Source organism: Colletotrichum karsti, assembly GCF_011947395.1.
Source record: "Colletotrichum karsti strain CkLH20 chromosome Unknown Scaffold3, whole genome shotgun sequence".
Taxonomy (NCBI): domain Eukaryota; kingdom Fungi; phylum Ascomycota; class Sordariomycetes; order Glomerellales; family Glomerellaceae; genus Colletotrichum; species Colletotrichum karsti.
The window spans coordinates 999,645-1,021,408 of record NW_024065903.1 but is presented as its reverse complement, the minus strand read 5'-3'; the positions used below and the strand labels follow the sequence as shown (position 1 = coordinate 1,021,408).

General features: G+C 54.1%; 6 protein-coding genes across 6 annotated transcripts; 4 read left to right on the top strand and 2 right to left on the bottom strand.

The window, feature by feature from the left end:
- Positions 1-1,523: 1,523 nt before the first annotated feature.
- Positions 1,524-4,211, top strand: CkaCkLH20_01382 (uncharacterized protein; the record flags this gene model as incomplete). Its single annotated transcript, XM_038884101.1, has 2 exons — positions 1,524-2,120; positions 2,172-4,211. 2 exons carry the CDS (start codon positions 1,524-1,526, stop codon positions 4,209-4,211), a joined length of 2,637 nt encoding a protein of 878 aa, XP_038750693.1.
- Positions 4,212-5,077: 866 nt separating this feature from the next.
- Positions 5,078-10,904, bottom strand: CkaCkLH20_01381 (DNA replication licensing factor mcm5; the record flags this gene model as incomplete). Its single annotated transcript, XM_038884100.1, has 8 exons — positions 5,078-5,152; positions 5,204-5,862; positions 5,993-6,469; positions 7,973-8,111; positions 8,579-9,050; positions 9,105-10,522; positions 10,576-10,702; positions 10,768-10,904. The coding sequence occupies 8 exons, from the start codon at positions 10,902-10,904 to the stop codon at positions 5,078-5,080; spliced, it is 3,504 nt and encodes a 1,167-aa protein (XP_038750692.1).
- A 579-nt stretch (positions 10,905-11,483) lies between these two features.
- Positions 11,484-15,022, top strand: CkaCkLH20_01380 (uncharacterized protein; the record flags this gene model as incomplete). Its single annotated transcript, XM_038884099.1, has 4 exons — positions 11,484-11,575; positions 11,630-11,760; positions 11,811-14,697; positions 14,749-15,022. 4 exons carry the CDS (start codon positions 11,484-11,486, stop codon positions 15,020-15,022), a joined length of 3,384 nt encoding a protein of 1,127 aa, XP_038750691.1.
- Positions 15,023-15,315: 293 nt separating this feature from the next.
- CkaCkLH20_01379 (PAF acetylhydrolase) lies at positions 15,316-16,505 on the bottom strand (the record flags this gene model as incomplete). The annotated part of the gene is made up of 2 exons (XM_038884098.1): positions 15,316-15,876; positions 15,918-16,505. 2 exons carry the CDS (start codon positions 16,503-16,505, stop codon positions 15,316-15,318), a joined length of 1,149 nt encoding a protein of 382 aa, XP_038750690.1.
- A 1,414-nt stretch (positions 16,506-17,919) lies between these two features.
- CkaCkLH20_01378 (uncharacterized protein) lies at positions 17,920-18,696 on the top strand (the record flags this gene model as incomplete). The annotated part of the gene is made up of 2 exons (XM_038884097.1): positions 17,920-18,113; positions 18,180-18,696. The coding sequence occupies 2 exons, from the start codon at positions 17,920-17,922 to the stop codon at positions 18,694-18,696; spliced, it is 711 nt and encodes a 236-aa protein (XP_038750689.1).
- A 599-nt stretch (positions 18,697-19,295) lies between these two features.
- Positions 19,296-20,791, top strand: CkaCkLH20_01377 (putative methyltransferase domain-containing protein; the record flags this gene model as incomplete). The annotated part of the gene is made up of 8 exons (XM_038884096.1): positions 19,296-19,367; positions 19,423-19,452; positions 19,533-19,626; positions 19,678-19,719; positions 19,780-19,934; positions 19,986-20,023; positions 20,090-20,227; positions 20,287-20,791. The coding sequence occupies 8 exons, from the start codon at positions 19,296-19,298 to the stop codon at positions 20,789-20,791; spliced, it is 1,074 nt and encodes a 357-aa protein (XP_038750688.1).
- Between the last annotated feature and the right edge of the window lie 973 nt (positions 20,792-21,764).

Below are 21,764 nucleotides of genomic sequence, written 5' to 3'. Positions count from 1 at the left end.
ATGGCCGCAGTCGTCGATGGAACGTAATCAGAATGGGTCTTGAGAACTTGATTTTTAGAGGAACCGGAGTCAAGGGTCGGGATATTGAGAAGCTCGCGGCCAAGGATTCCGTCGTTGACGCTGCTTTGTTAGACGAGCATGTATATCAAGTCAGATATTGGTTGATGATGTTTCGAGAGATGGTTAAGGAAGAAGCACGGATAAAGTTCGAGCAACGTCTCACCATCCGGCGGCCGAGGAGCAGAACGACTTCAATCTTTTGCCTATGTCTAATGTCTAATGACTAGGAACACGTGGGTTCCTGAGCACTGCCACGGACAAGCTCTGATACTGCCCGTAATTTCGTTTGACAAGGCGATGCTCTCTCTCCTTAGGCATGGTCAAGAACCAAACCACTGTAAGTTCAGAATCCAGAGAAACTTTGACAAGGGAGCATGGAGCCTGCCATTACGCTTTGCTGCCCTTACTCATCAGATCGGATGGGGTTGACTTTGGTGGCTCATCAAGAAAGACGATGAACTCAGCTCGTCTACGGACACGGAGATATTGTCTACGACACACAGCCCGACGGTCTTTGTTAGACCAACATGTCAGGCCAGGTAAGCCCTGCAATGCGTCGCGGCCAAGACATGCTCCATGCCTGCTGCGAAGCTCTTGGAGAGTAAGCGCCGTCCGCCATGTTCCTCTCCATATGGAGGTTCAAAAAGACTAGATGGTTCATGCTCCGAATGTCCATCATGGCGCGACACAAACAACAGCTCAACTGCACTTGCACTATTCATGGCATTAAGAGCGATGCATTTCGCACCTGCCGCGACAGCTGCTTCAAAGATTGCGCCTGAGCATGTCGTCATTCTGCCTATTGGCCCATAATCTCAGCCAATAGAAGCGAAGTTTCGTCTCTTCTGATGTCCTTTCCACCAATCAATAAGCGCCTTGTCGACGTTGAGGGGCTGACGAATGAGCATGTCGGGCTGTGAAGCGTTGGACATGCGCTGAGCGGGCAGTGAGCTCAGTGGACCTGGAGAGCTATGTGCCCTGTCCGCCTGGAAAACAGGGCGCAGCAGCACCTACCGCGTTTCGCCATCGTTCCCGTCCTCCCGCGTATCTTCCTACCTACGGTGCGGTACCTATCAAAAAAAGCGACAATTGTGAGTTGATGCCGCGCACCTTCACGGCTCTGTACTGCCGAATACGTACCCAATACGGCAGAATTACTTTATCACGCACGTCCAGCCAGCTTCTATCTGCACCAACCAAGGCAGCCGCAGTCAATGTCAAGAGGAACCCGTCAGGCATGGAGCTTCTTTAACATAACGACCTCATTCTTGCTCGTACCATCTCTTGTTGTATTGATATCGGGTCGTCCACCTACCGAATCTCGCCCATCGTTCATTGTTGCTCGGCTTGAGGCTTCCCTTCCTCCCACTTGGCCTCCCCTCACTGCCTCCGCTTTATCAAACCATCTTCCGCGTCTCTCCTAATATCCGCCCCCTCCTATCCCTCATCGCACAACACATCACCTGGGTGGCACAAGGCCTGACGTCATGAATCACCACCAGTACGACGAACCCTCGTCCTCGTCGGCACCACCACCACCTTACTCCGTCTCCGCTCCGGGCTCCGGCTCCTTCACCGGCTCCTTTGACGGGTCCGTATCGTCTTCCCTCCACCCGCCAGCTCCGACATCCAGCCATGGAGCATCCGGCTTGACCCCGGAAAAGGCCTCACACAATTCCCCTTATGGAGGCGTTCTGGATTCCAAGCGGCATATGGCCGACCCTAGGTCCTCGTCGGCTCAGTCGCTTGCTCCATCCATCAATGACCGTGATAACGATGCCCGCCGGACTCTCTTGATCATTTACGTCCATGGCTTCTACGGCAACGAGTCATCTTTCAGGTCTTTCCCTGCACATGTTCACAACTATCTGAAGGACGCGCTCGCCGAAACCCATGCCGTTCACTCCAAGATCTACCCCAGATACAAGACTTACAAGGCCATTGACGTGGCTCGCGATAACTTTAGTCAGTGGCTAGAGCCTCACGAGTCGGATAAGACCGATGTGGTTCTGGTCGGACACTCAATGGGTGGCATTCTTGCTGGTGAGGTGGCTCTGATGGTATGTACAAACCTGACAAAAGCATCTTGCATTGACTGACCTGTTTCACAGCCTAATCGGCATCCATACAGGCGCCAGCCTTTCAAGCATCGCATCCTCGGAACCATCTCACTCGACTCGCCTTTTCTCGGCCTTCATCCGGGCATTGTCGTCGCTGGAATTGCAAGCCTATTTCGCCCGGCTTCGCCAACGGAAGAGGCCCATGACCAGCTTGATGCGTCTGCAGCTCACCTGAGCCCTGGCAACTCGGCCTTCAACAGTCCTAACCCGTCCATGTCCAACCTGGAATCGACACCTTCTCTCGGCGAACAACTATCCCCGCAGCCAAGCGTCGCACCCTCTATTGCCTCTTCAAACGATGCACCTCCAAACACCGATCCTTGGTTCAACCCCCCTTTCTGGAACGATTCCAAGTTCAAGGACCGTTCTTTCATGAAGAGACTGGGTCATTTCGCAAAGAAGCATAGAGCTGAAGGCGTGTGGGATGCCACCAAGAACCACGTTATGTCGCACCTTGAATATGGTGGTTGCTTGGCTGACTATCCTGGCCTGAATGCCCGATACAACAAGCTTCGCGCGCTGGAGGATGTCGATCCTCTACAACACCTGAAGGGGAACAATCAGGGGAGCAACCCTAACCAGTCAGCTTCTGCGAGAGTTCGTTTCGTCAACTACTATACTCTCAGCTCGGGAAGACCGAAGAAGCCAAAGTCTCCAAAGTCTCCAGAGTCGCCGAGATCTCCAGACCAGGATCTTCCTACGGGACCAATGAGCACGCTAGACATCAACTCTCAGCTGTCTCCCCATGGGTCTTCGACACCACGCATCTCAGTTGAGGGCTCGGACAACGAGGAAGTCGAGATACTTAGTTCTATCGAGGCTGTGGACCGAAAGCTGTCGACGCTCCACGAAGAAAGACAAGCAGAATCTGATAATGCGAAAAAGGCTCAGATTTCAGGCACTCTGGAGCAACAATCCGATACAAAGGGCAAGGGGAAAGAACCCAAAGGCAAAGAAAAGGAAGTATTGGATCACGAGGAAGCGACCGATGGACCATCCGAGGACAAAGGCAAAGAGGACAAGCCCGCCTCTGAAGAAGAGACAACCCCGGAAAGCGCTCCAAGTCCGGATACTCCTGCCGACATGGAACTTCCGCCGATCCCTGATCTCCCAGAGCAACCGACGCCCCCCGATCTCGACAAGTACACCGACAAAGACGCACGCAAGCAGGCCGAAAAGGAGGGAAAGCGAGCGCAAAAAGCCTACGAACAAGCGGTCAAGAGTCGCGACAAGGCGATTAAAGAGCGTCAGAAACTCGTCGAGAAGCGCCGTAAGAAAGCCGAGAAGGAGGCTCTCAAGGAGGCCCAGCAGTTGGAGAAGGAGCAGAAAAAGAAGCGGCAAGAAGAGGAAGCCGATCAGAAAAAGACGCGGGAGGAGTTGCAGAGAGACGTCGAGGCAGCCCAGAGACGGGCAGAGGCCGCTCAGAGAGAGCTGGAAGCCGCTCAAAGACAGGCCGAGGCCGTCCAGAGAGACACGGATGCGGCCCAAAGACAACAGCCGGCCCACAAACCGAAGCCAGTCGGAAAGCCAGCTGAACCGGAGGCCGATGAGTATGAAGAGCCCGAGGAGGACACGGGACCTCTCACGCAAGTCGAGCCGAGACCGATATCACAGGACGGACCACCAGCTCCGGCCCCAGCCCCTGCGGCACCTCCGCAGCCGAAATCAGCGCCTCCTCTACCCCCGCGAATGCCGTCAACCTCGGCGAGTTCCCTCGCGACCGGACCGGCTTCGTCAGCGGCATCCATCGCCACGGCGCAGACCGGCACGCCTGGAACGAAGGCGCCGCCTGCCGGGCCGCAGAAGCCCAAGAAGGAGCGCAAGTTCTGCACCCTGCCGCGAAAGGCCAACGGCAGACGCGACGAGGCGTGGGTACCCATCTACATGGAGGGCATGGACGAGGTCGGCGCCCACTGCGGCCTGTTCGTGCCGGGGCCGCACTACGACCGGCTGATCGGGGACGTGGGCGAGCGCATCTTGGGCTGGGTGCAGGACGACATGACGGCGAGGGCCATTTTGGAAATGTCCTAGGCGGCAGCGAAGAAGGGGTCGGAGTCCGGCAGCAGGTCTGTCCCGCGGGAGAGGGTTTCCAGTCCCTACATCATAGCCACAGAATTTACCTGATTCACGATGACAGTCTTGGATGCAGAACCGCATATTGAAAAGTCGAAGATCGTTGAGAGCACGTCAGACATCACGCAATACATCCCACACATTGGGACCGTTCATGGCTGATATGTCGGCGTCTCGTGCCGTCTAATGAATTAACTTGTGTGTTGGTTTGTGATAGTGCTACAACGACCCCAGCATGACTTTTTTTGTGTGTGTCCGGTATGATGGAGGTCGTGGTTGGTGGTGTGTCCTTTCGCCTCCCCCCCGGTCCCGTCCGTCTCCCCTTCGTAGCAACCTTTAAAAAAGATATGATGCCCCTGACCCGTGTGGTATTTTTTTGTGATCCCCCCTCCCCTCCCCGTCTTTCAGTCGGTCATGTGTTTCATTTGTCAACCTCGACTGAATGCGTGCAAAAAAGTGACGAAAAAAAGGAGGCAATGAAGTTGAAAGTTGAAAATCGAGTCCCCCGAACGCCCTGCTGGAAGTGGAAAATTTCATCAAAAGTGCAGAATACCCGCCCTTGATTTCGGAGCGGCAGTATACCGCGAAAAAAAAGCCTTCCTTTCAACCCACGTTGTTCGTTGCTCGTGGACTATTCCTCCGATCCAAACGGTCGTTATCCGCATCACCGGTGTTACCGTGAGACATTCTGAGCAAACCCGACACCATGAGTGAAGGGTAGGAAAGGAAATTGCGCCGTGTGCCTATGATTAGGCGCCACGCCTTCGTCCGCGTCCGCGTCCGCGTCCGCGCGCGGGCTTCGTCTTCGTCTCCGTGGGCGGGTGCTATGCGCCCACGGCGCTCGAACCGTAGCCTTGCGGACGCATCGTGTTCGGGAACGCCTGCCCGTTACCGCTATCCTGTGACGAGTTAGACACAGACATAGGCGGGCCGGATGAGGCATCACCAACCTTCTTCCGACGCTTTTGGCCTCCCCTGTCGTCGCCATCTCCCGTAGAGTAGCCGTCGTCGGGGAAGCCTTCTCCGTAACCCTCAAAGCTGTTGTCGCCGTAGCCACGCTTCTTCGTCCGTTGGGGACGAACAGCTCCCGGGGCCGTCTGTTGCTGCTTCCGCATAAACGGGTTCGGCGTCGTCGCGGAAGGCGTGCCAGGCGCAGTTGCTTTGCCCGCGAGACCTTGCTTCAGGGCATCTACGCCACCTGGACCGATGTCCCCGAGCACTGAGCTATCCCAATCCTTGACGGGGATGGGTCCCTTGGCCATGTTCGTTGCTCTGCTAAGCACCGATTTCACAGTGCTAGACAGACCGTTCGTAATCGGATCTTGCCGCGTGCCCCAAAACTCTGCATCTGGAATCTCCAACAATTCCCTGAAGCCGTGGTACGCCTCTCTTTTCTTGTCGCCGCTGTCCTCCATCGGAGCGTCCCAGTCCTGAGCGACAGAGTCGAAACGGCCGAGGATTCCCAGCTTCTTGATCTGACCTTTGTAGGTCTTCCGCAGAGCATTCTTCTCACCGTTGGGCTTCTCGCGAGCGACTTCTGCGGCGATGCCGGTCAGGTTGAACATCTCGAATAGATCTTCTGTGATTCGCGGCAGTCTCTCGTGGTGCGCTGTGTAGCTCAGAGTTAACCAATTAAGTTCGACATTTGTGGCCAGATCAAAACACCAGATACGCCATAGGGAAGGGGGATTGACAAGACAGCCTGTCGAGTGAACAGGAGCCTGCGAAGGGAGCCTTACGAGTTTGGCAAAGTAGGTATTTCTCTCCGACATCCAGGTGGAGTGCCTCAATACCAGTTTTGCTATCCTCGATGTGGACTTTCTTCTGCTCTCGATCACCAAGATCTTCGAGCAGGCGCTTGCGCTTATGAGGCGAGTCATCGCCCATGATGATGTCCTGAGACATGTCGGAGGGCTGTGATGCGCTTCCGTTGACGCTGTGGGCTGGTGTCGGCAGAGTTGTGGTCGATGACGGGGCCGAACTGTTTATGCTCGACGCAGGATCGGAAGTGCCAGGAGAAAATTGAGAAGGACTCTGAGGGGTTCGGGGGTGGAACGACATGATGACAGTGCAGTGAGAGAAGGTCTCGGTCTTCTTGTCGTCGCCGCTGCCGTCGTAATCGTCGTCGGGTGAGGACAAGGGAAAAGTCGGAATACGAGGGATGGAAACCGCTACCGTTACCACGACGTAATCCGGGTCGAAGTTGCAAGTAAAAACTAGCCGACTCGACGGAAAATGTCGTCAAAGACCACTTGGAGCGTATTTCACGATGCGCTCGATGGCAGAGGTGGTCCTGGGCTCGTTCAGAAGATGAGGGGGTTGTTGTGGCGAGTCGCGCCAAACCGCCGACGGCTCTGAATCCCCCGATGCAGCGTCATGCACCGCTCTCCCCAATCAGCCGGTCGATCGCGAGGGGGTTTCCCGGGAGTGAAATTTTTTCCTAGATGCCAGAATCCAACTGGTGAAGTCGCAGCGAAAAAAATATCTTCGACGGCGATGGGCGGCGGTCGAGGATCGGTCGTCGATTCGCAGTGTTTTGGCGTCGGGTCGTGGTGGAGTTGAAGAAGATGAAGTCTGAACGGCGCTGGGTAGAGTGAAGGGGGCGGACAGATGAGCGAGGCAATTTGCTCGCTTAACGGGGGTGGCCGCCTGGGCTGGGCCGTGGGCTGCGCTGGCTGGCACTGGCACTGGCACTGGGAGGTAAGTTCAGGTTCAGCGGGGGGGTGTGCGTTGTCGTGTGTGAGGTTCCGTCGGAGGGAAGTTGGAAGGGAGAGGGGAGTGGGCCTAATACCGTACCTTGGGTTTGCCGCGGAACACTGTGATGGAAGTGGTGCGAACAGCGTGCTTGCTGCTCTGTTCTGGGCGACTGACGGTGGGACCGGGACCATCCAGCGGCCAGAGACAACACTGACGAGAGTGAACTTTAGGAGACTTAGGTAAGGCGCCTCCTCTTCCGCCGTGGGGTGAAGGTGTCTAACGACGAATGGGAAGGCTGGCCTCTAGGAGTGAATCGTCCAGGAAACCGCTGACCGTGCCCGCTCCGACACCCGACACCCGATCCCCGGGGACCTGACTGACGGATGAATGAGGTGGGAGGTGGGAGATGGGAGGAGGAGGAAGGAACACCCCCAAAACCACCAAAGACGGAGGAAGGGACGGGAGGGAGGGCGTGGCTGGATCAGGCAGCCAGCCGGCAGCAGCACCTCACGACGACCTGACCACCTGGGACGGGATCTCGACCGCACACCACGCACACGTGACAAGCTCGGGCCCCACCGGCAGAATGGGGCCCCAGTCTGGTTTTTTAAACTTCGCGACCGCGACCGGCTTGTCGCATTTTTCTCTTCTTCTTCAACCATTGCAGACCACCTATTCAAATCATCGCCAGCCTGCCTGATTTCATATCGCATCTACGCTGCTGACGATTCCAAAGGTCGAGTCGAGATTGAAACAAGTCTTGTTTAAAACAATTGTTGTGAGGGCCCCTCGTGCGGCTTCCATGATGCGATGATCACCTGAAGCAAGAGACATAATCTGAACTCACCCCCGGGATTGGCGCTTCCATATGGGGACTTTTACTGCCAGTCAGCTGTGACGCAATACTATGATTTCCATCCAGTTGGCATGCTTGCTTTGCTCTTTCACGGGTAGTTAGCTCAATACCAAGGTACGCTCAAAAAATGCGTGAAATGTCTGCAGACGCAGGATGACAATCCTACATCTGGTAAACCGATAGCTCAGCCGCGAGTGCGTCGGATCGGTTTCTATGCTGCCCGCGCTCTTGAGCAGGTTGAGCCTGCTGAGAACTGGCATGTCTGAATTGCTCTGGACCTCGGCCATGGAAATATGCGGAATCTTCTGGATCATGCGGCTAATCTTGTCTTGTCCTGCCAGATCCACATATCACGTCAAAAGCTCTAAACCGGCTGCGGTTTGCGGCACCGACTATGGCCAATGTGTCCAAACCTTTCTACATATACCTACTTCCCATACGGTAATTGTCTTCGGCCGGCAATAATTGAGTGCAGCAGCCGACAATGTCATTGGGAAGAGATCCACTACGGTAGAATGAGTCCTAAGGGAAAAGGCGAGCTCAAAGGTTTCCATATGGCCAACCCGAGAAAAAGGACACATGGAAAACATGGAAGTTTCATTGTCCTATTGAACTTTTGAAATTTGATGCTTTCTACGAAACGCAGAGATACAAAGGCTTGGTTTTGATTATCATTCCTTTCATAAGGCATCCTGCTGTATCCACAAGTGCCACACAACGCAACCCAAATCGCCTCTTCAAATACAACTCTCTACACTTTATTCCTGTGTACCTGAGCACCTCCTTGCCGGAAAGTAATCGTGTCCCTCCTCTGCATGATCATAAGTGTCCGGTTGAGTGCCTGCTCAGTGTAACCCTTCTGCTCAACAAATTCGCGCTTCAATGCCGACAGACTGGTACTCCAGCCAACCGCAAGGCGTCGCTTGAGCTCAGTCTCTAGTCTGTTGACCTCGTCGTTAAGCTCTTTGCTTCCCTGGTTACTGCCCTGGTTGACGGCGTCCATTGTGGAGCAGAGGAAAAGTCGGATGGCTTCGTCCACATGCTCCTCAGTGGCAATAGGGGAGAGTGTCAACTTCGCCAACGACTCAGTGATACGAACAATGGCCTCAAGTTGACGGACAGTAATAGGAATGGAAGACCGTGTGTTGGCCTCCATCTCTGCAGCGTGGACCTGTCGCCGGATAGATACGAAGTGAGACGAGAGCTTCTCGGCTGCTTCCGGGCTAAGGCGAGGGGCCATCCTCCTACGACATGATTAGCGGGAACCACAGTCAAAAAAGGATGCGGGAAGCACTTACGACTTGCAGTAGCTGATGTATCTCTTCATCTTGTCAACGGGGATTTCCGACTCGGACGCTGCTGGCTGCTCTTCAACGCCACGACCACCGCTGTGCAGGCGCAGGACGTGCTTCGCTATCCTCTCGTCCTTCTCCCTCGTGTGGTCATCCCTGACGATGAAAATCATGTCAAAACGCGACAGGATAGTGGTTTGGAAATCAATATTCTCGCCAGGGGTCTTCATGTCATCGTAACGACCGAAGATAGGGTTTGCTGCAGCCAGCACGGACGTTCTCGCGTTGAGAATCGTGGTGATACCAGCTTTGGCGATGGAGATTGTCTGCTGTTCCATAGCTTCGTGAATCGCTACTCGGTCTTCGTCGCGCATCTTATCGAATTCGTCGATGCAAACAACACCGCCGTCGGCAAGAACCATGGCACCTCCTTCGAGGTAGAACTCGCGTGTCGATTGGTCACGCTGGACAGACGCTGTGAGACCAGCGGCGGAGGAGCCCTTACCGGACGTGTAGATGGAAATTGGCGCGCATTTCTCCACAAACTTCAACAGTTGTGACTTTGCGGTACCGGGGTCACCGAGAAGGAGGACGTTGATGTCTCCACGAAGCTTCATACCGTCGGGCAAAATCTTCTTAGACCCACCAAGGAGGAGACAAAGAATGGCCTTTTTGATGTCGCGATTTCCGTAGATGGATGGTGCTATGCAGTCGGCCATGAGGTCGTACAGACCCTCACGACGGCTCATCTCCAAAAATTCCTGCTCCTCCTCGTCGGAGAAGATCGCCTGCCCCCGCGCCGTTTGATCGATGTCGGTCTGGATGCCAGCGGCTCTCAAATAGGGGGTGCGGATGGCAACCGCACCACCTGTGGCAGAGTTCTTGGTCGCCTTGTTCTGGTAAATGGAGAAAACTCCCATTACAGTACATCTCGAACCAGGGACCACACGGTTGGTCAAGTAGCGGTCTGCAGAGATGAGGACGTGCCTTGGAAGCTCACCGACCGGGACCTGATCCGGGGCTTCCTGTAGTTTGATGATCTGTTGGTCGACGAAGCGGGACTTTTCGTGAAGAACGAAGTAGGGGTCGAGGGGACACTTCGGTGTGGGATCGTTCGGAACTCTTGATCTGCCGCACTGTCTGGGGAGCGTTACTCCAGTGAAGCCTCCCAAAACGGGTATTGTGGATGAGTGCGCGCAATTACGGCACTGAATAGACAACTCTGTCGCTTTCGAGGACATGACAGAGGCACCGATAACGATTCCCGGCACTCTGACGAGGCGAGCTATCGTCGTCGAGCCCAGATCGCGGATCGGCACGGTCTCGGAATCAGAGTGAAGCAGCAGCTGATGCTCGGGCAGGTCGACCTTGGTTTGTTGGGGAAAGATAATTCGGTGGGTGCATTTCTTCAAAGCGGCTTCGAACTAATTGTAGAGGGTCAGCCGAGTAGAGCGGTAGCGAGAAGATTGAGACCTACCAAGGGAATAATCTCGGCCGGTTCTGTGACCAATCTATGCGCCAACTCCTCGTTGTAGTTGATGAGGTCGGTGACATGGACATCGCAATAGTATTTCTTCAGAAGGGCGTTCTCCTTCAATTGATCTCTGTTGAGCTAGCATTAGTTATTGTGCAAACAATGAGGTGCCGATAGAAATCGCAATCAACCAACCTGTAGGTGAACTTGGAGCCATGTCTGAAGTCCAGGATGAACTTCTCCAGCTGGTTCTGGATGTTGATGCGCGTGTCGGCATTCTGGCCGTCACTAGGCTCGTAAACGCGGGTAGAGTAGACTGATTGCCGGTCCATGGTTGCGACTGTGATCCCAAGAATGACGAGCAGCAATTGTTGCCAGAGCGTTGTTGAGGATTTGGACTGAAAATGTGGATGCGGGAGAGGGGCAGTTGCGCAGGGGAACTAAACGCGCCCCTTTCTTCCCAGAACGCGAAAGCGCGTTAAGTGGTTACTCTAGCGCGAATTTGAGAACAAGGAGGTGGATACGTACTTTCATCCGGGTGGAGCCTAAGGCCTGGGGAAGGAGCTTATCTTATCATCAACGTCACGTGGTGAGATCTGCGAGCATCACGGTTCTGGTACGCAACCGAAGCCCCTTGGCGACGAATTGGGAACGTGGCTCAGCTTGAAGCTGCGAAAACACCAACTTCATCTTTCGTTTCCCTTGTCGCACTTGCCCTGTCATGATAACTGCGATTCGTTTTCCTCGATTTTCTAGAGCCTGATGCGATCTTCCCAGCAATGATACCCCGGTAGCCTGGCTACGTGGCCGTCTTCTAACACACTCGACGGCTTTCTTGCGATTAAGCAAGCGATCGAGAACCCGAAGCAGCTCTCAATAGCCCAAACCTCCTCGAGCCATTGTCTTACATCATGTATTCCTCTCCTACCGCCCGTAAGTCGGTGGACACTTTATCTTCGCCGAGTTCTCCGCCGAGTTCGCGCACCGAGTTCCCATTCCATAGGTCAGCCAGCTTGCACGCTCTCTAGCTGGCCACGTTGGCGCTGACTACTGCCAGACAAGGACACGGCTACCCGCACCAAACCGCCAGACGTGGTTCGACAGCGAGCTCAGTACACTCGATCGGCGGATCACTCGATACATCATCCAGCAGCTGGGCAAATGCTGTATTAGAATCTGGGCAAAATGGTACGGATCTGCGCAAGTAAACTACAGCACTGTTCTAACAGGGGAAATAGCCATCTCGACTCTCCTCCAACCGCCCATCGTGAGAACTGGCCTGCAACCTCATACCTCTGCGCCCGCCTCTAGCGCACACAAGCCTCCGACAGCTCGCGACATCCCCCCTGTAACCCTTACAAACATTCCTCACGTGGATCTCTCCGAATTCAAGCCGTACTTGTCACAAGTCGGTGCCCTATACGAACAGCTCCGTCGAGTCAAAGAGCAAGACGACGACCGACCGGGATCTGCAGGCCGACGGTCGAGCAAACACGATGATTTCACCGAGGTAGACGAAGGCCACCTAAAGCCCGCCGGTCGGCAACCCGCCAGACGAAAATCCTCCATTGCGTCCATCGCGTCGATATCTTCTCTAGAAGGCCCCGGGCCACTGAGACGAAATAGCTCCGGTCTTGGTCGTAAGGGCGGGCAAGGCTTGCCGCCGTTATCGACAATACCCACCGTGTACTTCGACGAAGATTTTCATCTAGAAAACCCCAGGACATTCGACGTCGTCAGCGAACGTTCGGAGGTTGTACCGCCAGCGCCAGGAAATAATGAAGCCGGTAGTAATGGCAGTGTTATGGCACCGCGAAAGGCGCTGGCAACGAACGCAATCTTGCAAGAAAAGCTGTCCTGGTACATGGATACAATCGAGGTTCATTTGATCAACTCAATTTCAACTGCTTCAACCACCTTTTTCACTGCCCTCGGTTCATTGCGGGAGCTTCATTCCGAGGCGGCTGAATCCGTGGACAGAATCAAGACTCTGCGGAAAGAGCTTGAAGCTCTTGACGACGAAATCGCAACAAAGGGCTTAAATATCGTTCAGAAGCGTCGCAGGCGCGAGAACATCCAGGCGCTTAATGATGCTGTCCTTCAGCTGCGCCATATTGTCGAAGGAGTCACCTCATGCGAAGCGCTGGTGGATGCCGGCGAGGTTGACCAAGCCTTGAGCAACATCGACACGCTCGAGCTTCTCATTGCTGGCGAGCACGACGAATCTTACGAAGCCGGGACGCCCGTGCTGCCTGCTTCGCGACTGCGGGATCTCAGGGGTGCTACGGCACTACAAACTGTGAACGAAGATTTGCACCAGTTGCGCTTCCGCATTGGCCGGGCCTATGAGTCCAAATTTCAGAGCTTGTTGCTTGCCGACTTGCGCAGGCATGTTGAGTCTGTTAGCAATCGCGACGTCCTTCTCCGGTGGAGCAGCTCATCGATGCGCGCCAGGGGAGGGGCTGGGCGAGAGGCAGCTGCATTTCCCGCCTACCTTGGCTCGACACAAGAACTGCGCAAAGCGGTCATGCCGAACATTCTTGGTCTCCATCGAGCCCAGCACATCGCTACGGCTATTGCGGCATATCGCGAGGCTGTTTTGCGTGAGGTACGGAACATTATTCGAAGACCGATGCCGAGCTCCAATGATGATGACAATGAATCCATGATGTCCGCATCGACTATGAGCGGCGGAAGGCAACGATCAAACCAGGAGAAGTCGTCTATTCTTGCAAGGAACCTGCGGGCCCTGGACCCCAAGGACGCTGAAGACTTGCTTAAGACTATGTACATCGGTGTCACCGAAACACTCCGTCGGCTCACCACGCAAGTCAAAGTACTGTTGGACATTGCAAGCTGTTTGACCGAAGAAGCTACTGCCGCCGGGCTCAAGTCCCCGCCGATCCGATCGCCGCTTGCAAGTCCAACGCCTTTTGATCGGGAATTCCCACGACTGGACGACGCTCCCGGCAGCTTTGAAGTTCAGGAAGAGATCCACAAAGCCATGGACATCCCCAACCTAGTTGGACAAGCTGTCGACATGGCTCAAGACAAGGTCCTAAAGGTTTTAAAGGTACGATCTGAACAAAGCACACATTTGACTTTGGCCTGGTTCCTGCGATACTTCACATTAAACCTCTATTTCTCCAACGAGTGCGAGGCGATCTCAGGCCGTAGCGGCACCGCGCTGAAAACCTTGGTCAACGGCCATATCAAGGAGTTTGTCCAACAACACGGCGAGGCAGAGAAGCAGAAGCTCGCACAGGGCATGGAATCCGATCAATGGAGTGCCAAGGATTTCGACGAAAAAGCCAAGGCCCTCCTTGACCAAGTTCTGGAGAGCAGTACTAAAGATGCTGCTGTCTGGACAGAAGGTACCAAAATCTGGGAGGAACAGCCTGATGGAGAGGCTTCCAATGGTGTAGCAGAGAACGAGACGAACGGCACCAGCAAAGAAAAGGCACGCACAGCGGAGATCGAAGGCGAGACATTTTTGTTGCCCAATTCCGCGATACTCTGCCTCGAGGGCATTTCACACTTTCTTCATCTCATCGGCAGCATCCCGTCTATGGCCTCAGATGTCGCCACTTCTCTCATTACATACCTGCAACTCTTCAACTCCCGCTGCACTCAGCTCATTCTCGGCGCGGGTGCCACGCGGTCTGCCGGTCTGAAGAATATTACGACGAGACACTTGGCTTTGGCTTCCCAAGCGTTATCCTTTATCGTCACCCTTATACCTCATATCCGAGAGTTCGTCCGCAGGCATGCTGGTTCCGGCGCCGGTGTGTCCAGCCTCATGGGCGAATTTGACAAGGTTCGCCGTTTATTCCAGGAGCACCAAAACAGCATTTACGACAAGTTGGTGGAGATCATGAGCGGTCGCGCGGCGGCACACTCCAAATCCATGAAGGCTATCAACTGGGACAAGGACCCGAGCGAGTCAACGCACACGTATATGGAGACGTTGGCGAAAGAGACAACAACTCTGCACAGAGTATTGACAAAACATCTGCCGGAGAGTTCAGTCCAGATGATCATGGGGCCTGTCTTCGCAAGCTACAAGGACCAATTCGGAAGGGTTCTTGACGCTGCGGACGCCAAGACAATCTCTGGTCGGAATAGGTATGTTTCAGAGGCAAAACAGCATCGAGTAACTTGCTAACAGGTGTAAAGCATGCTTCGGGACGTGGACTTCTTTATTGCGAAGCTTGGCAAGCTGGATGGATTCCGTGATACGGGCGATTTTCTGAAGGGCATTATAAACTCGAAAGAAATCAAGGCTGCCCCTTCTCCTCCTCCTGAAAGACAAGTAGATGGTGGATCTGAAACGACAGCTTCCACCACGACGTCGACCGCTGAGCCTGGCAGTCGACAGAGCGCAGACGACGGGAAGACGGAATCGCCATCAGGTGCTGAGGATGAGCCAAAGAAGTCATCGTCGTCGTGATCTTATCCCTGTGGGATGGAATGGTAGGGGTTGTAGTCTATGTCATGTTGGACATGTACAAGTTGCATGTATCCAGCCCAAATTCACACGAAAGAGAAGTAATTACTTTACCAGTGTTATGACACAGCTGCACCGGGAGAACCAGCGAAACAGCCTGTGGTCAGGCGATGTCATGTGACATTCCCTCCAAACATAGCAAACTGTGCGGCCGAATTACTCAAGCATACTCGGCATGTTTTTGGTCTAAACAACTAGGATACTGAACAATAAGCTTAGGTAGGCTAAGACATCTATCAAAGGTTAGACTCAAGCACCGAAACCTCCGGGAAAGCGCCATTTCCTTTCTTGGTCAAGATGGATTGAGTTTTGTTCTCCAACGCCAAGTCGGCGACAGCTTCAACAACTTCAGCAATAACCTTACCAATCCTACCAAACTGAAGGTTTCCCAGCTGGCTCTCCAGCAATTGCTGCGCCGCCTCAGGCAAAGTTAAGTTCAACGAAGATATCAGAACGGGAAAGTCCGTGAAGGTTGCGTGCGTGGTATTGGCAACCCTCAACTGGACCCTCGGTCCTCGCAGCTTCGCGAAGAAGGCGTCCCATGTCGGATCTTCGTCCGCATGATCCGGCCTCCCCACGAGCGCAAACGGCCCATCGAGACCTGCTTCGAGAACAGGGTTCAGAAGCTTGCCGTCCATGTTGATGCCGCCCTTGATGCGGGGGTCTTGGAGCATCGCGGCCGCGGCGGTAGCGCCTCCGAGGGAGTGACCGAACATGACTGTGCGGTCGAGGTCGATGCCGGGAACGGGGTGGGTGTGTAGGTGGGAGAGGACAAAGGAGGTGTCGTCGGCGCGAACCTGAGTGTTGGTCAGCTCATGAAGTAGACTTTTGGGGGGACGGAGGAGCATCTTGCCTGTGTGAGGAACTCCAGTTGGGCTGTGTCGTCCGTGTCGATTTCCACAGCACGATAGACGGTGCCGTCCGGGAACTCGACGAACGAGGGGTCGTACGAGTGGTCGATAGTCACGACTGCGAAGCCGTGGCTCGCGACTTCACGGGCCATGGCGCCGTGCAGAAGGCGCGGGTTACCCCAGCCGGGGGAGAACAGCACGAGGGGGAACTCGGGTTGTCCGTGACCGCACGAGCGTGCTCTCGGCTTGCAAAACTCCATCTCGAAGGACGAGAATGTGCCGTTGGGGAGACCGACGGCGACGCCTAGCTGGTCGTATGCTTGGGCCACGAGCGGTGTCATGTACGGGACCTTTTCGCGGGCCGAGCAGGGGCTCTTGGTCGTGTTGACGGGCGTGAAGGTCGAGATCATGAGTCTTCGAGGGTGTGTGTTGTTTGGGGGAGCGTAGGGGTCGAGTCGGGTATCGTCGGTCAGGCTTTGAACGGACATTGACACGGCGTATGGACCGGTTGGAGATGATATGAGGAGGGCCTGCGAAGCTGATGCCAACAGACCGATTACCAGAGCGTGGATCATGATGTTGGTAGAATTGGATTGTGATAAAGATTGAAATGGGATTAGCTATAGGTCTGAAGAAGACGGAGGATCTTGAGATTTGAAGCTGTGTTTTCGTCTGGCAATAAGTCTTCCAAACGACGAAACAATTTGCCCTTGATAACTCTTCGTACGAAGACTTCCGATCTAGGAATACGACAACAACCACTGCGCCCGGTTCTGGAGCCATGATCGTCCGCCTGCTTTGCCCAGGCAGACTTCCTATACTATCTTCGAGATCCTCTGAGCTGAAATACATGGTGATGTGATTGGCGAACTGTTCATCGAGACTAACATCGTCATCCCCTTTCAGTTAGCGTCGCTCGATTGCTTCTGTTTTAGGCTTGGTCCCCCTAGCCCCGAGCCCACTTCAAGACTCAGAAACCCTGCCCGTTCTCGTTCTATCTGCCTCTCCTGCGGTCATCAACCCACGTCTCACCCAATGTCGTGGATTTCGGTGAAAACGACAACGTCCGTCGATTTCTCCAGATACTACGTCAAGCGAGAAGGGCTTCATGAGACGGCAATGTGAACTGTATTCGGCCCTCGCGATGTCCCTCGGACCATTCGACCAACGCACCAAACGCTTGCGCTGTTCACAATGCGTTACAAGTCACACGAAGGTATGGCCAACTGTAACCACTCAACAATCTTCGCCGTTTACACCTTCAAGTCTCGGCATTAAGATTCAGTACTGATAAAACCAAGTGTTCTGGTTCGCATCCATGTGCCCGATGCCTCAAACGCGGCATCGAGTGCAGCTCTCCAGCACCATCGCAAAAGGGAAAAGGTGCTGCGATATTGCTGAACAGAGGAAAGCTCTTGACAGCCAAGAACTTTACGGGTGTCAGTTCTGCGCGTCCTGCCACGCCTCTCTCGGACATGACGGCGAACTACCTCTCCTACTTCGACATGTTTGTGCGGAGGAACAGCTTCACTGGACAAGATCCTGTGTTTCTCCCTGACGTGCAGAATCTCGTTAAAGCCTCAAATAGCAGGGGACGAGGCCCGCGGCATCATTTGCTGGATGCGATGCTTGCCATAGGAGCCATGCAAGCACACTTACAGGGAGAGGGGGAATCGCGCGGGACTTTGCGATTTGCGCTGGATTCATATCTACAGTCCATCGGCGTTCTCCGAGTGGCCGTCTCAGACATGTCCACGACCCCTCGAAGCGGGGTTCTGTGGACGACTCTGATTCTTGGGTTATTCGAGGTACGTAGACATATCTCAAGATATTCGACATGAATTTTGCATTCGTCTTGTAAGCAATCACGACTGATGCTTGACCTAGTTAATGCAAGACGCCTCCGGGCAGAAGTGGCTTCAGCACATGGTCTTCGGTACTTCGCGGGCTCTCATCGCAGGTGGCCCTTTTTCTTGCACGTCGGTCACGATGCGAAACTTCTTCATACAAGCTCGGGCTTTCGAGGTCTGCCGGTCCATCATCTTCAACGAGGCGAGTTTTCTGGCCGCTCCCGAGTGGATGAGGTTGACGGATGCCCTGGCGGATACCGGCGATGGAGCGCCAGGTTCTGCCCTCAACGAAATGCTGAAGCTTATAGTGCTCTGTTCATCACTGCGAGTCCGGTAAGTCCTTCATCTGGTGAAGTGCGAGAGAGACACTCTGCAAACTGTGCTGATTTCCGAGAACAGCACATCTCAGTTCATTCAATCCTTAACAGCTACGTCGAGCTCCAGCTCTGGCAACACACATCTTGACGCTCTCGAAATAGCCACCGAAGGCTTCGAGCTTTGCGAAGCGATGGAAGAATGGAAGTCGAAAGCATCATTCCAGCAACAAAACCAGCAAGAGGCGCTTCTCTCCACGACGTTTTACTCGGCAACCAGGATCTATCTCTCCGGAAACTACGACTACGACTTACAACACTGGCGCGCCATGGCCGTAGCAGTACCGGTTCTGCACGAGGATCAGGTGAATGAACATTTCGAGACCATCATCCACACAACGAGAAGCGCTTTGAAGTCCTCTCGGCTGTCGCCGTTGCTGTTTCTGTTTCCACTGAGAGTCGCCGGCGCGCGAGCGCGGCGGCGGGAGCAGCGTGATGCTGTGAGCGACCTTCTTCGCGAGGTGCGCAAGCAATTCGTTGTTGCCGATGCGATGTTGGATGAACTGAAGAAACTGTGGTCACGAAGCCCTATTGCGCCATGAGATTGGGCGGCTGAACGAGCATGTATCTGAATGAGCAAACAGTATCGTTAAGGTAGCGTAGAAAAGTGGACTCTGCTGTAATCGCTGAGCAGCCAACAGATGAGGTTAAAGCACCGTGGTTCAGTTGCCGTTTGTGGTTGGCTTGCTGCAGATGCCTTCGAGTTGGATGTTGGTTGGATGTTCGGCATTACGGCTGGCTCTCATTTCAGACTTGAGAGTCGCCCACAACAAGGCCTCTCATTAGTTGCGTCTTGCCATCTTCTTCCTCCCCTGTCAAGCCCCTGAACACCCCCCACAACTACCTTACGAATACAGGCTCCAACCACAAATCAAAAGAGGGCGCTAAGGTTGAGGATTCCAGGCATAGCGAACTTCCGCAGTTACGAACATGCGTTATCGCATCTGAGCTGGCCAAGACGAGGGGGTTTCTGTAACGGACGACTTGGTCTCCTAAAGTGGGCACACCGCCGAGCATTGAATCGAGTCTAGGCCCGAACCCCGCGTGGTATATAATCGTGGCAGACCCAGGGATTCGGCTCACCGTCGCATTCCAACTGTTCCAACTTCCAAGCTCCCGGGAATCCCGTCGCAACTTCAAAATGATCGCCGATAACCCCACTGCTTCCGCCGCCGCGGCGATTGACAACCGCAACGTCCTTGCGGCCGACGAGGTCAGGATCTTTTTGGGGCCGTCGCAGTAAGCTCATTCGCTAATAGGGAAGATAGACGACCGATGATGGGGCGTCGGTGAGCGGCGTGAGTGCAGCTTAAATCCTAACGAATGCACACAGTGTATGTGTGACATATTGAGCCGTTACTAATGAAGAGGTCGCCAGGAGAGCTTGGCATCGTCGACTGCGAGTGTCTCCAGCTCAGTTCTCGACTATCGCATTGAAAATGGACGGACTTATCACAAGTACAAGGATGGAAGTATGTAAATTGCCAGGGCGAAGCAAATACCAAAAGACTAAATCATCGCAGAGTATTTCGCGCCCAACGACGACAGAGAGAAGGACAGACTTGGTATGCTCCGCAGCAATGACCTCGATCGTCGTCGGATTGCTCGTTAATCACAGCCGTTAGATTTGATGCACAACCAGTTCCTGCTCAGCCTCGACGATCGGCTGGGAACCGCGCCGCCCAACCAGCCAGATGCCGAGGTCGGCCGAGTCCTCGACGTCGGCACAGGCACGGGAATCTGGGCCATGGACTTTGGTGACGAACATCCCGGGGCGGAAGTGCGTCCTTGCTCTGAGCCTCGCTACAAGCGATACTGACAATTTCGCCAGATCATTGGTGTCGACTTGTCGGCTACGCAATCTACCTTGTAGGGGCCAATTCAGACAGCCATGATTATTGCGTGGAGAATGTTTCTGATGTAGTCTTTTTTTAGCGTCCCGCCAAACGTTCGCTTCGAAATCGACGATATCGAGGAGCCGTGGACCTTCTCGGAGCCTTTCGACTACATCCACGTTCGGATGATGAAGGGCAGCATCCGCGACTGGAAGACGTTCTTCCAGAGATGCTTCGAGTGAGCCATCCCCACGAGATTACGTTTCCCATTGCGCCACTGATCATACCCATCAATAGTAACCTGAGCCCCGGCGGTTACATTGAGCTCAGCGATCTCGACATCCTCCCGGTGGCGGACGATGACACACTCACGGAGGACACTAGTCTCATGAAGGCGTTCCGCTTATTTTGTGATGCCCTCGCCAAGATGGGGGTTGCCTTTGAGACGGCCGACGGTTTTAAGAACATGATCGAGGAAGTCGGGTTCGAAGATGTACACGTCAAGCCGTTCAAATGGCCGACAAACGGCTGGGCGAAAGACCCAAAACATAGGCTGCTCGGCTCGTGGAACTACGACAACTTGGCCCCTAATCTGGACGGGCTGCTTATGGCTCCTCTGACGCGGGCCTTCGACTGGGAAAAGGCGGAGGTTCACGTCCTTGCGATGGAGACTCGTAAGGACCTCGGCAACAGGAACATCCATGCCTACTTCAATGTGTTAGTCAACATCCTCGCCCCCTTCTTTCCCTCTACGTCGACAGCTTTCCCCGTCCCTCTGCCCCTCTCCGATGTGTTTCTCTGACTATCCTAGTTATTCAATCTACGCGCGGAAGCCTCTGAAAAAGAAAGAGAGTGAATCGACGACTGCCTAAGATGGGCGACTCTCGGAAGTGAGTCCGTACATAGCTAGTATGTTGCAGCAGCAAAACTCCAACAGCAGAGGTCGAGTTGACTCAGATGGCATCACAACACAACTTGAAAGCTCCGTCTGCCGTGCTTGTTTCAAGCAGACGATGAGTTGTAGCCTCATTTGAGTTGTACTTTGCTTGAAATATATTGACAACGAGTTTCTAATCCCTGAAGTCGGGCAACTGGTTAGATGTTGTGAAACCCATTCTACTCACTCCAAAGATTCAATGCAGCCGACAACGACCACAGTGCCCATCCCATACCTTATGGTGAAGCCCACCCCTTGAAGACGCCAGGCGAGGTCCGACAGCTTTGCTGCAATGATTACATGAACACTGAGATAAACGGTTTGAATGAACTCACCTGGAATCGGTATCGACGTCTACCATCAACACATTATTCACCTCACTCAGACAATGAGGAAGCGTGCGGCTCAAGTCTCATCTCTCGCCCTGACCCTACACCCGAACGCTAATGACTCCCCAACCACATTTGATTGACTCCTTCGATGCGTATATTCCAGAACATTTGCCGTTGCCCCAAGTTTAGACGTTCAAGATGTTCCCAACGCTCTTCCAACATCAAAACCCCTTGTGGCTTTCTAGGGCCCACGGCCGGGAGGAACTCAGGCCTTATAGTCCGTTCGGGGGGAAAGGCCTGAGGATCATCGTGGCAGCTCGTTGAAAGTCCAAAGTCCCTGAGACGTCTCTTCTTCCTACGTTGTGGCCTGTCTGGGCGTTATGATGTGAGAGTTGCTCCGAGCCTTCGGGGCAAGCTCAGCCCGTTAGCGACTATGTCATATTTTTGTGGCCGGTTTCAGCACCTCTAAAGTCATTCTCGGAAAATACGTGTGTGTGTGGAGCTCT